At 49.1% G+C, this 13650-nt stretch overlaps 1 protein-coding gene across 18 annotated transcripts in view; it reads left to right on the top strand.

The window, feature by feature from the left end:
• Positions 1–13650, top strand: part of PTP4A3 (protein tyrosine phosphatase 4A3) — a 284614-nt gene that overhangs the window by 127942 nt on the left and 143022 nt on the right. For 17 of the 18 annotated variants that reach the window (XR_010599033.1, XR_006177004.2, XM_065586288.1 and 14 more), the window contains one exon: positions 6337–7073. Coding sequence is in view for 5 of the 18 variants with exons in the window: in XM_065586294.1 (XP_065442366.1) it covers positions 6969–7073 (105 nt within the window). In the remaining 13 variants the exon portion in view is untranslated. Of the gene's footprint in view, positions 1–1761; positions 1900–6336; positions 7074–13650 lie in introns of those variants that run through there. The other variant, XR_010599034.1, reaches the window with a different exon arrangement.

The following is a 13650-nucleotide window of genomic DNA, read 5'->3' as shown; positions in this document are numbered from 1 at the left end:
GAGTGTGAGCTGCTTTCCTGCCCTGGCTCGCACTGCTGACACTTCGTAATGCCATCTCTCTTTAAATCGCATGTTGGTTGTTTTTAATCTCCTGCCTATCCTGTAAATCCAGGCAGAGATTACTCTCGCCTTCCTTCCTCCCCGGCTTTTTGTTAGCAGACTGTTACAAACCAGCTTCCCAGCAAACCTGCCCTACTAAATCAGCTGCCAGCTGAAATGAATCCTCCTCCTTGGTTATGTTTATTTTCTTTCCCCCACTGCTTTCCCTCCCGCTGCTGCTTAGCTGTCCAATTGCAAACTGCCCCCTGAACCACAACCTAAATGTGCCTGGATGATCTTGAAGCAGAAATACATGGCACTCAGCAGGCACATTGTGCAATTTTGATCTTCTGTGCTTTAGAGTATCCCCTGGAAACACACACAAGTGGCTCTTTACAGCCCAAAGTGCTCTGTCTAGCTGGTGTCAATCAGCCAAAGCTGGGGGATGAGGTGAGGCGAAGTTATCTATCTGACCTCCATTGTCATACTATCTGAGCACCTCACAATCTTTAATGTATTGATCTTCACCGTGCCCCTGTGTGAGGTGGGGCTGGGCTGTTACCCCCATTGTACAGATGAGGAAACTGAGGCACGGAGGGACTTAGTGACTTGCCCACGGTCACGCACAGAGTCTGTGGCAGAGCAGGGAATTAAACCGAGTCTCCCAAGTCCTACGCTAGCACCCTAGCCACTGGGCCATCCTTCCTCTGTAGAGTCAACTAAGTTGGCCTTGGTTTTGTTTGGTTTTGGAGCGGAATACAGTATTTCCGGTGGAAAGGAAGCCAGGGAGTGTGCTACTTATATCCAACTACAGCCCAGTGCTCTTTCCACTAGGAGATGGTGTGTCCAGCTGGGAGGAGATGTGTTGTTATTTATTTGTGTTGCTGCATTATGTAGGGGCCCACTGTGCTAAGTGCTGTGCAAACGCAGAACAATGTAGAAGGGAGGGAAGACCCTTATTTTTATTAAGTAGCATTTATTAATGATGATCCTTCTCAGACCCAAATAGGAGAGAATCCATAGGGGAGTGAGCACTGCCGCAAAGGGCCTTCCTCTAGTTTGCTTTAATTTGGGCAGAGAGAGGGGCATTCAGTGTATCATAGTTAGAGCCTTCATTTCTCCCCTTTTTCCTTGGCCCCAGCTCTGTCTGCCCCCAACCATTCCATGGCAGGGCCGCCCTCCATCTGGCAAAGGACTCTCCCGCAGGGGGGACCTGCAGACCCTATCAAATCTCCCCTTCCTGGCTGAGTGACAGGAGTGAGGTACTGTCAGCTCCTGGAGCTTGGAGACAGCAAGCCTGGGATGAGTGATCTACCTTTGTTGACCTTTTGGTTCCAGCCACTTCTGCGCAGGCCTCAGTAACCGGTCCAGCTCCTTTCTGAAACGCTGCCATTTTTCATACCCAGGAGTCCCGGCTGGCTACTTGTAATTGTTGAGGCTTTGGGGCTGTGAAAGGAGACGTTTCACCTGGACCAACCAGCCCATTTATCATTCTATCTTGGTTACTCATATGGGCCCCAAGATAGTGGTTTGAGCATTGGCCTGCTAAACCCAGGGTTGTGAATTCAATCCTTGAGGGGGCCATTTAGGGATCTGGGGCAAAAATCTGTCTGGGGATTGGTCCTGCTTTGAGCAGGTGGGTTGGACTAGATGATCTCCTGAGGTCCCTTCCAACACTGATATTCTATATTAGTGCCTCACAGTTGCTAATGTGTTTATCTAACGTCCCGGTGCTCGTATCCCCAGTGTACAGAGGGAGAAGTGAGTTTAAGGGACTGACTTACCTAAAGTCACACTAGGAACATGGCAGAGGCAGAAATTGAATCCAGGGTCCTGCCGCCTTCCTCTCTTTCTATGATGGTACAGTATCTTGCTTGTTAGAACGGACGCTTCGCTTTTCAGGATATCTGGGGTCCTTGTGGCTTTCAGTGGAGTTGCAGAGGCTGCGATTGTGAAAATGCTGTCGAGCTGCCTAAAAATAGGGCTCGGGCTCAGGCAGAACCTGCCGCTAATCGCCCCCAGCCGGCTCGTTCACGCAGAGCGTGTTTGTTTGAGTTACTCAAAGGACAAGAAAACCCCCGATTGCGGGGTGTGACGCAGTAGGGAGTGGGGCGGATTGACCTGGGAATGTCGTCTAGTTTTACTGGGACTGTCTGCATTGGGGATGGGCTAGCAGGGAATGATTTTACTTAAGAGTTACCTGAGCTTGTAACCTAAGCCAGGAGGGCGGTGGTGCCAGGTAACACCTTTGCCCGGAAAACTGGACAAAGGGAGAAAAGAAGCTGGGGGAAGGGGGAGAGAGAGGGCTAGAGGGGGTTTTGCTTTCAGTTTTGGGCTGGGTGGTAAAACGCAAAAAACCCCAAAGCTGGGGTCTAAGCTCCCTAACCCCGCCTCCCCGAAGAACTTAACTAAGGGGTCCTGGTTGTACCTACAAGCTCTGCTTGGGACTGCGTTCCGGTCGTCTAATAAACCTTCTGTTTTACTGGCTGGCTAAAAGTCACGGTAAATGGCAGAAAGAGGGGTGCAGGGCCCTGACTTCCCCCACTCCGTGACACGGGGACAAGGGCAGTAATGAAGAGCTGGAGGGGGACTCGGTGTGCGAGCTGGGCTGAGTTCCCGGCCCTGCACAGATATTTCCTGTGTGACTTAGGGTAAGTCAGTCACCGAGTCTCTCTGGGTACGTCTGCACAGCAAAAAAAACAGCCCAAACCTCACAGCAATGAGTCTCCGAATCCCGGTCAACTGACTCGGGCTCATGGGGCTGTAGCTATTGGGCTAAAAATAGCACCGTAGATGTTCCCACTCAGTCTGGAGGCCAGGCTCTGAGACCCAGCCCCTCACCAGGTTTCAGAGCCCAGCTCCAGCCCGAGCAGGAATGTCAACACTGCTGTTTTTTAGCCCAGTTGCACAAGCTCTGAGTCTTGCTATTGTGAGGTGGGGTTTTTTTGTTTGTTTGTTTTGCTATGTAGACATATCCTCTCTGCCTTCCTTCCCCCTGTAAAGTTGAGCTACTTCCTCCCTCCCAGGCATGTTGTGAAGATAAAACCCCTCGGTGATTGAGGCCTCAGATACTAGGGTGTTAGGGCCATAGATGTACCTAGATAGAAGAAAACTTCAGGCTTGAAATGCCCTTTGGTAGGCAGGTATAATTTAGGAGTCTCCCTCCCTTATAGGGGGAGCGATGGCCTTTTGTGATGCATCTGGAGTCTGCTGGCCTAAAGAATCTGATCTTTTCTTTGGATTTAAGATTATCCACCCTGTGAGATCTTTTCCCCCTCCCTCCCCTAGGAACTCGAAACCCTGACCCAGTGTTTTCCCTGTGCTGGAATTCTTGACATCTTTCCTTGCTAGGTTGGTTTTCTCCCCTGGATGCGCAGGCATTAGAACTTGCTGTGTTGGATGAGACCGGAGGGCGCAGAGCTTTCACCATGACCTGTGGCATAAGCCTCAGGCAGGCAATACAGCCATCATGGCCATGGCCAATTGTGCAGCACTGTATCTGTGGGGCGGTGGCGGCAGGGCCTAGATACCATGGTGATGGGGCACTAGATGTGTCTGCAGAAGGAGTGGGGTAAGTTCTTCTGCTGTCCTTTGCTGAGTCCCTAGTCTGGATTGTTCCTGTGGCTGTCCGGGCTAGGAGGGAAGGGTGTGCTGTTAGCACATACTGGTTAACACATGCTAGCTAACGTGTTTGAAGTGTCTGGTGTACTTAGCACAGGTTAGATAATGTGTGTGAACATCACAGCAGAGCTCAGGAGGCAGCATGCTGCAGGGGACAGGGCCCTGGACTGGTACCCAGGAGACCTAAATTCCATTCCCAGCCCAACATACTGGGCCCTGGGGCAATTCTTTCCGCACCTTGGTGTGTTTGTCAGATAGTCCTTACGCCGCTTCGTAAAGTGCTTTGGGATCTATGGAAAGAACTAAGCAGCTGTTACTTCTAAATGCCTTTTTAAAAGGACCCATGTGATACTGTCCTGGCATACCCAAGCCCGTGTTCAAATCCTGCTCCAGTATTGACTCTGTAAAGGATGGACTGTTGCAGGGTGGATCAGACATAGGGGGCTCCTGGCACAGCGTGTGGGGACAGAGGTATGCTGGAGCACAGAAGTGTTCACATTTGGCAGAGGGATTTAATGGGGAAATAGCAGCGCAGATGAAATGTGTAACCCTTGTTGCTGTCCCTTTAAATCATACAAATGAGAAATGGTATTGTCCCAGGGCGAGGGAGACCTTTCCTAACAGCTGCCTTCCTGCGCTGCTGCTCCTGCAGGGGGAAGCTACGCAGCAGAGCAGGTTATCTTCTCAGGGACACTTCTGGTGAGCGAAGCTGCTAAAGAAATCCTGAGTCCATGCTCTGATGGCTTAAACCCCCCAACCCTTCCTGAAGGTCCCAGTGCCGCCTCTGCCCTCCCGCCTCCGAGGATGCAGTAACTGTTTCTCGGTTGTAGCTAGTTGTTCTTGCACGTTTCCAAGGCTCGTGGGATGGATCCACTCTCCTTTCCCCCCACAGAGCAGACAGCTGGGTTTCTCTGCAGCTGTCTCAGGTTTTTTAATAGAAATGGCTTGCACTGGAGCGCAGACGCCGGTGCCTCTCATAAGGAAGCCTTCGCATTCAGATGGAGCCAGCTAGAAATGCCTTGCTGGGAGTTAATCAGAGCTAAGCCGGGCAGTTTAACTTTCACCTGTGACCTGCTGACCACCCTTCCCGTCCTAGGCTAAGGGCTGGTCTACACTGGGGTGTGGGGATTGATCTAAGATACGCAACTTCAGCTACGCAACTAGCGTAGCTGAGGTCAAAGTATCTTAGATCGAATTACCTGGGGTCCACACGGCGCGGGATCGACGGCCGCGGCTCCCCCATCGACTGCGCTACCGCCGCTCGCTCTGGTGGAGTTCCGGAGTCGACGGTGAGCGCATTCGGGGATCGATATATCACGTCTTAACGAGACACGATATATCGATCCCGGATAAATCGATTGCTACCCGCCGATACGGCGGCGGGTAGTGAAGAGGTACCCTAAGCCGATGAACGCAAGCCCCCTTTCCAGTGAGCTGCTCCACCCTCTCATTGGACACTCCCCCTCATCGCCCTGCCAATCCAACCAGGGTAAGGATTTTCTGTGATCATCATCAGACCAGATCCCAACTGGTTAGGAGAGCTTGCTGCTCGATTCCCACGTGCCGTTAGCAGCAGGGTCCGGTGTGGTTCCATCTGCATCTGTGAAAGCCAATTGCAGTGTGTTGTGGCAATGAGGTATGTGCTGGTTGTAAGGAAGCCCCAGGTGGTGTAGAGGCAGTTGCCCACCTGTGTGGGCCTGTGCACCATGGGGAGAACGCCACCCTGCTTCTTTCCCAGAGCACGCTCGGGCTTCTAGCACCGTTCAGAGAGCTGAGCTCTGGCTTCGCAGAGCCATGTGTTGGGTGCTGGGCGGGAGGCGGAGAGCATTTCCAGTGCTGGGCCTTGGACTCTTAGCCCCCTCCCAGACCCGCCATCAGGCACGCGCTGTCAGGCTCGGGGAGGGGAAGGAGCCTTTCTTTGAAGGGACGGGTGTCTTCGTTGTCGAGCTGCTTCCTGCGCTCACGGGTCAAGTAGCAGGTGAATGTTTTCCAAGCAGATAATTACTTGGCTGAGCACTGTGGATGCTCAATCTGTGCTTGTCCGTCCCGTGGGGTATCCCAACGGGCCGTGCTAGAGCTCAGCCACCCATGACCGGGACGGGCAGCTGGCTAGCAATATTTGAAAATGGGCCTTCCCAGAAGACGAGCCATTCACGAGTTTCTCTGCGTGGCACAATCCGAGAGAGCGATTCGCAGAGGATGTACAGGGTGACTAGTGCGGCTTGTGTGTTCCTCTAACACCTTTCACCCGACAAACACACGTCACAGTCGCTCAGCCTCAAAGCACCGTCAGACCTGGGCCGATGGCACGCCTATTGCTAAACGGAGGCAGAGAATAGACAGAGTGATTTCCCCAAGGTTACCTGCTAAGGGCAGAACTGGGAATAGAGCCCAGGCATCCTGGCAAGGAGCCCTCTGCCCGGCCACTTGCCTGCCTGGTTTCTATTGCGAGCGTTTGCTGTTAGTTGATCTGATCTCATTACGTCCACCTTAGCTGGCCCTTAGTGTGACAATTCCTGAAGTGTTTTGCTCGGGGCTGGGGTGGAAAAAGGCTTTGGCTTCAGACGCAGCAGCTGCGTCCCCTACTAATTTTGGCAGTACATGGCCCGGTATAGCTTTCTGTTTACTTGATCCCAACCCCAAAGTGATTTCATCCTGTATGTTTCTCCCTTCCAGGCTCTCTCTGCCGGTGACTGGCTGTGGATTTATGGAGGTGCCGGGGAGCAGCTTTGAGTATTGCCACGCACAACATTGTGCCCACTGAGGAAAGGTCTCTGCCGGCTCGCCTGCCCCTGGGTCCGTGCCCTCGGGTTTAACCATTCAAATCTCCCGTGCATGGCTCTCGCAGCCAAGGGACTTCTGCTGGCTGCTGCCACAGCCTGATCCGCTTCGGGCCCCCGTCGCTGCTCCCAAGTACTCCACCTATCCAGATGGGGTAACGTGACGGAGCGAAACGGCACGTGAGGAGGTTCCCCGATGCAGAGGCCTTTCTAGAGAAGAGAGCAAGGAAACCGGACGGCACGGAAGGCAGGGAGGGCGGCGGCTCTGGATTGCACACCCAAAGGAAACTGACACTACAAAGGGAGATTATTATTTTTTATTATTATTATTTGGCTTCAAGCACATGGCTTTTTGTGTGTGTTGGGGGATCTAACACACTCCCAAGAGCTGGGAATATTTGCACAACATTTGTGTTGGGGGGTTTTTAAACTACTTCCCCCGCCCCCCCCCAAAAAGAAACCTCCAGGTTTTGTTTTTTTACTTCTCGTCCTTCTTTCTTTATTTCCCCCTGCCACCCTCACTTCACCATGGCCCGTATGAATCGGCCTGCGCCTGTGGAGGTGTGCTACAAAAACATGCGGTTCCTGATTACCCACAACCCCACCAATGCCACGCTCAGCACCTTCATAGAGGTAAGAAGGAAATGCAGGAAAGGTGAGGGGGTGGCTTGGGGAATTGGTAATAGAATATAGAGGTTTGAACTCATAGGGACACCAGTTCAACTCTAGCCTGTCGCTTGACTGGGACTTAGGAGATCTCGGTTCAGTTCCTGGCTCCGCAACAAACTGCCTAAGTGCCCTTGGGCAAGTCATTTAATCTCTCTGTGCCTTAACTCCCTATCTGTAAAATGGGGCCAGTAATATTGCCACTTCTCCTCTTACCCTTGGTCTGCCTTATCTGCTAGGATTGTAGTGTCTTTGGGGCAGGGACTTTCTATACTACAACTCAGATCTATGACTGAGATTTAAAATGAAAGGAAATTGGGCATTCAGCCTTCTAAGCATCTCTGCCAGCCTCCCCCTACGTATATGTGCAGCTCCCAGCACAAATGGTCCCTGGTCATTTGGGGCCTAGCGGTGGTGCTATAATACAGGCCATGACACTCTTCCTTTGCAGGCATGTCAGTCCAGAGCCTTTCATCACAAGTACCTGGGAACTCATTTGGAGTGACAGAACAGTTCTGAGTGCAGGGCACCATGTCACCCAGCTCCTTGTTTGCACAACACCCATGCCGAGGAGGAAAACAGCTCGTAATATCTGGATCTGAAATTGAATGCTGCTTTCCCCGTTGCGAGTACTCACCACTAGGTTGCTCAGTGTGCATAATACACAGCACCATCTTCACAGCAGTTTGGAGAGTCTCTGATCCTCTGAGGCCCATTTTCCAGACAAAGGCCCTTAGCCACAGATAGATACAGTGGGTTGCCTTTGACCAGATTCATAGATTATAAAGCCAGAAGGGGTCAGTGTGGTCATCTACTTGGACCTCATGCATAACACGGGCCACAGGACCTCCCTGTAATACTTACTGTAGAACTGATCCTTTAGAAAGACATTCAACTTTGATTTTAAAATTGCCAGTGATGGAGAATCCATCACCATCCCAAATCTTGTTCCAATGGCTAATTGCCCTTATTGTTTAAAAAAAAGTGTGCCTTATTTCTAGTCTGACTTTATCTTTAGTTTCCAGCCACGGAATATTGTTATCCCTTTGTCTGCTAGATTGAAGAGCTCTCTTATCAAATGTATGTTCCCCATGTAGAGACTTACAGACTGATCGTCACCTCTTATCCTTCTCTCCCTTAAACTAAATGGATTGAGCTCCTTGACTCTGTCCTATAAGACAGGTTTTCCATCCTTCCATTATTCTTGTGGCTCTTCTTTGAACCCTCTTCAATTTATCCACATCATTCTTGAATTGTGGGCACCAGAACTGGACACAGTATTCCCGCAGGGGTCGCATCAGTACAGCTCCTGTTTATACATCCAAGAATCACATTTGAGAAAGTCTGTCTCAGTCTAGTGTACCCGGGCTCCCACTTTCAAGTTTCTCTTTGTATTCTCCGTGACTGCAGTTAGTTGACTACGTTGTTCTGTAAATATTTCTGTGGCTGTGTCTGCAGGAGGACAAGGGGGAGGTGTTGGGAGATAGTCGGTTACCCGACTCTAATCACCCTTGTCGTGCCAAAATCTCAGAGTTGGGTATCCATGATGTTTATCATCTCCAGATCGCTGCGAGCCACTCTATTCGTGCTTAGCCTCCTGGCTCCTCAGAAGAATCGAAGACACATCTCAACTGCCGTGTTCTCCCTTTGTTCATTGGTCTTGTACCTCACCTTCTATTGGAGGCAGAACTGAGGCGTTCTGGAGCGCAAACTGTATTGCTGTTCGAGTCAGAGTGCGAAACTGCTTCGTTACAGCACTTGATCACCATGGCATTCAGCGTAAACTCCCATCTCTGTCCAGACGCGCACACCCTCCCCTCCCATCCACCCCCACCAGTTGTGGAATTTTATAAATTACATTCTCACAGCCACAGCTCAGCAGCTCCTGTTCCTCATTAGGCTTAGCAGACTAAAGGCGACAGAGATGCTTTGGTGATGCTGCACAGATAACAGTCTTCATGAGCTCACTGTCTGGGCTCTGGATCCCACTGGCAAATTAAGTAATTGCAGTGTGCAGGGTGGTAAAATTAGAAGTGGTGTGTCTGGCATTATCCACCGCTTCACACGTGTTCTTCCCCGTTCTTCCACCGAGGAGAGAGTTTTAGTTCTGTGGTCGTCAAAATGTAAAGGAGACCTGAGCCTAGTCTAGTTTATTTCGCTCACATGCACATGTTCTTCTGTTGATTGAACACATGATATCCCCCCTTAAATGTATACAGCATCTTCCATTCCAGAAGATCCCAAGGCATTTAAAATGCAAACCGACTTCATCTGCCATTCGAAACCAGCCCACCTGTGGAGCGTTCATATAGAGCAGAGGAAACATGGTGTAAGATCTAGCTTACTGTTCTTTCTTTTGCACAGTCCACAGAGCATTTTATTTACAGGTTCGATGGGAGTTAGTGTCAACTGTGCATGAGCTCTCAATGTTAAGTCATTGCTAGCTGGGAAGCAGCACAAACCGAATTTTGAGAATTCAGCCCAGCGTGAAGAGACATGTACACAGGACTCTTCACGTGCAGAGCTGACTTGAAGCAGGGGGCGTTGAACAACTGGTTTGCAACAGGTTGGAAATAAGGAGGCTAATCACAAGCCATGTTTGGCATAAAGTAAAGCCTCGTTAGACATGCTCTTCTCACCATCCTCTCAGGCTTCTTGGCACCATCCTGGGAAAGGCATGAGTTGCTGCTGGCATGCTCGGCTGTAATGGCTTGCCGTTCGGTATGTCAAGCACTAGGAAACAGACGCTCTGAGGATGCTCTTCCCAGGAGATGGCTGGTGCGCCCATTTAAGCCAAAGAAGAAACTGTCCCAGATAGAAAAAATAATCCCTTCAGAACCTGAGAAGCAAAAACCTGCTGACACTAGAGACTTCCTTGGCACATGTGCAAAGGACCCACCCAAGCAGGTGTGAGCCATGTAGATTTTGAAGGGTGGTGGGTACTGTGAGTGTGGGAGGGAGAAGGAAGAGGAACATTTTAGACACGGTGGGAGGAGGGAGAGCACCATAAACCTTTCCCTAGGTTTGCTCAGAACTGTTTGCTCAGAACTTTGTGAAGCATCTGGTATGAGAGTAGATTTGCCACAGTCCGGCAAGAAGCAATTCAGATGATTTTCCATAAAGAGTACGTTAGCTGGTTTTGTCAGATCGAAGTTCCAGGCCAATCCAAGCTCCAGGTGATAAGCCATGCTGGAAGTGGACCAAGTCTCTGACTACCTGTAGCATCCAACTAAATTGCTTGAGGGATATAGCAACAGTACTCCCAGGTTGGTCAAGAAGGTGACCTATGTAATTTGCAAAATCCTTACTGCATTGGTGAGTGAAACTGAAACAAGTGGTGGACCCGGAACCTATAGAGGATAATCTCTCACATCAGAAGTGAGGTTTTTTGCACAGCGTTGTAAAAGCAAATCTAAATTCTTTCTTTTGAAGACTTGCACCTGCATAAGTGAGAAGGGCACTAGTGGTTAGACACAGTTTATTTTAGGCATAGAGCAACAAACTGAAATGCAGTTGGACTTTGGGTTCAGTTGGATTGTGTGCAGTTTAGCCTCCACATCATGTTGCCTGCAGTCTGGCTCCCAACTTTCATAGATTTGTAGAATCTAAGGCCAGAAGGGACCACTGTGAAGATCTAGTCTGATCTCCTGTATAGCACAGGCCCTAGACCATCTCCAAAATAATTTCTAGAGCAGGTTTTTTAGAAAAACATCCAACTTTGATGTAAAAATTGTCAATGAGGGAGAATCCACCATGACACTTGTTATTCCAGTGGCTAATTACCCTCACCGTTTAAAACAAAAAAACAGTACGACTTGTTTCCAGTCTGAAAGTGTTTGGCTTCAACTTCCAGGGATCGTGTTATCCCTTTGATTGCTAGATTGAAGAGCCCATTATCAAATATTTGTTCCCCATGTAGACACTTAGACTGTGATCAAGTCACTTTTCTTTTTTATTACTGTGTTCGGCATAGGCTCTGATGCCTACAGTTGAGTATTAATAGCCATTTTTACAATACTGAGTACTCCTGTTATGCATGTGTTGCTTAAAGGGACACAGTCAACTTTTAAAATCAGGTCCATTTCAAAAAGAGTTTAAAGTAGCTTCAAATTTTACTTGCACGCAGAGTCCCCCTCCCAGATTTTGCGGTTTTACAATTACCTTTTTCTATTTCACTAAAAGGGTTTTCTCTCCTCTCTTGCTGTGTGAAAGACAAGCATCAAACAGCACAGGAAATAGACCAGCTGACTGGAAATATAAGGAAAGCAGTAAAACTAACTACACAAAATGCTGTCAGACGCACAAAGGATAAAGAAATCATTATTTATAGTCCTCTTCAGTGTTACTTGCACCAAGAGTAGGTTAAAAAAATTAATTTCAAGCTGGCAGTGGTTTAAAAAGTGTATTGCACTGACGTTCATAAGAATCAGTGGCTTCACATCTGGCACCATTGGATTGTACGTGTCCTTAAAGTGTGTGAGCGCGTACTGGCTAACTGCTTACTGTACTGAAATCTGATGCAGCTGTCATCGCTCTTGAGCTGCGACTAGCTTTGTTTGTCAGGTTTATTTTGTTTAATGAGCTGTTCAGGGTGTGCAATAAAACATGACAGGAGATGTCACCTGCGTGTGTTAGAAAACATAGTGATGATGTGAAACTGATCGTGATAATCGTAAGGAACCTGCAAAGCATTAACAGCTAAAGTCAGCCCTGATATAAACAGAAACAATACCACTGACTTTGGCCCCCATGTGGGGAAGCAAATTGCTCAGTCCTGAGCCCCTAACATTGGGTATTTGCACATTCACAGTGTGGCCACACACTTTTCCAGCGCAAGGGACAAAGCTTGGTCCAATGGTTAGGAAGGAAGCCTAGGACATGGGACACCTGGATTCAATTCTCTGCTCTGCCACAGACGTCCCCTGTAACCGTGGGAAAGTCACTTAGTCTCTCTGTTCCTGTAAAATGGAGATAAGAGCACTGCCCTACCTCACAAGGATGCCGTGAGGATAAATACATTCACAATTGCGAGATGCTCAGATCCTGGGGTGACGGAGACCATAGAAGCATAATAGATAGTAAGCCGAACACACTGGATAGTGCTTATTAGATAGTCATTTTTTGTGTTCTGAGATGCTAGTGCGGCTGATTTTTTTCACCCGCCCCCCAATGATACATCGGTCTATACCAAAATATTTCTGCATGTTTCTCAAGGGATGCAGGGAAGCCCCACTGCTTGAGCAACTAAAACATTGGACTGGACAGAGCACTGGAGGAATATACAACAGACAATAACTGCACTGGCAGAAGACAGGATGGATCATCGAATCATAGAAATATAGGGCTGGAAGAGACCTCAAAGTCATCAAGTCCAGTCCCCTGCGCTGAGGCAGGACCAAATAAACCTAGACCATCCCTGACAGGCGTTTGTCCAGCCTGTGCTTAGAAACCTCCAATGATGGGGATTCCACAATCTCCCTTGGAAGCCTCTTCCAGAGCTGAACTACCCTTAGAGTTAGAAAGTTTTTCCTACTATCTAATCTAAAGCTCCCTTGTTGCAGATTAAACCCGTTATTTCTGGAGCTCCCTTCAGTGAACATGAAGAGCAACTGATCACCGTTCTCTTCGTAACAGCCCTTAACGTATTTGAAGACTGTTATCGGGGCCCCCCTCAGTCGGCTTTTCGCTAGACTAACCTTTTCTCATAGGTCAGTTTTCTAAACCTTTGATCATTTTTGTTGTCTTCTGGACTCTCTCCAGTTTGTCCACATCTTTCCTCAAGTGTGGTGCCCAGAACTGGACACAGCACTCCAGCTGAAGCCACACTAGAACCAAGTACAGCGGGACAGTTAACCCCATGTCTGCACTCCAGTTAGTACTGTACTCTTCTCTTCCATCTCTCCCCTCTACAGTGTGTCTGGATCCCTGCTCTTATGCACCGTGAGCGTTTTATTGGGGAAGGAGAGAACTTGCAAGATTTTATACTTCACAATATTATTGTTAACAAGACGCTGCTGTAATACACCTAGTGCCCCACCCTGAGATTAGGGCCCCACTTTGCTAGCACTGTACAAACTTAGAGCAAGAGACATTCCTTGCTTCAGAGAGTTTGTCATCGAAATAGACAAGACAGAGAGTGCGAGAGGAAACAGGGACTTGCCCAAGGTCACTCAGCAGGTCAGTGGCAGAGCCAAGAATAGATTCCGGGTCCGACTTCCTATCCAGGGCCCTGTTAATTGGACCAGTTGTCTCCTGTCTGCTACAAACATTCCCGGGGGAAAACTGGTGAAGCGTTTGCAGTGCGCAGTCATACCGGAATCACTTGGGGCAAAGCCATGTGTCACGCAGAGCCAGACGGAAACACACTGTAGCCGAGGACAGATGAGAGAGCGCTCACTTTATCTGTGCGTGGAGCTAAAAATTCTCTTTCTGGTATTGCTCTGTTGAGCACTTGGGACCGTAGCCAATGTGCTGTTTTGAGCCGTTCATTTTCCTAGAATTGGTTATGTTGTCCGTGGATGTTGATTGGTTTCGTGGGCAACAA

This window comes from Chrysemys picta, chromosome 2 (genome assembly GCF_011386835.1).
Source record: "Chrysemys picta bellii isolate R12L10 chromosome 2, ASM1138683v2, whole genome shotgun sequence".
Classification (NCBI taxonomy): Eukaryota; Metazoa; Chordata; order Testudines; family Emydidae; genus Chrysemys; species Chrysemys picta.
The sequence above is the reverse complement of the archived record's forward strand: the minus strand, read 5'-3'. Positions and strand labels throughout refer to the sequence as shown.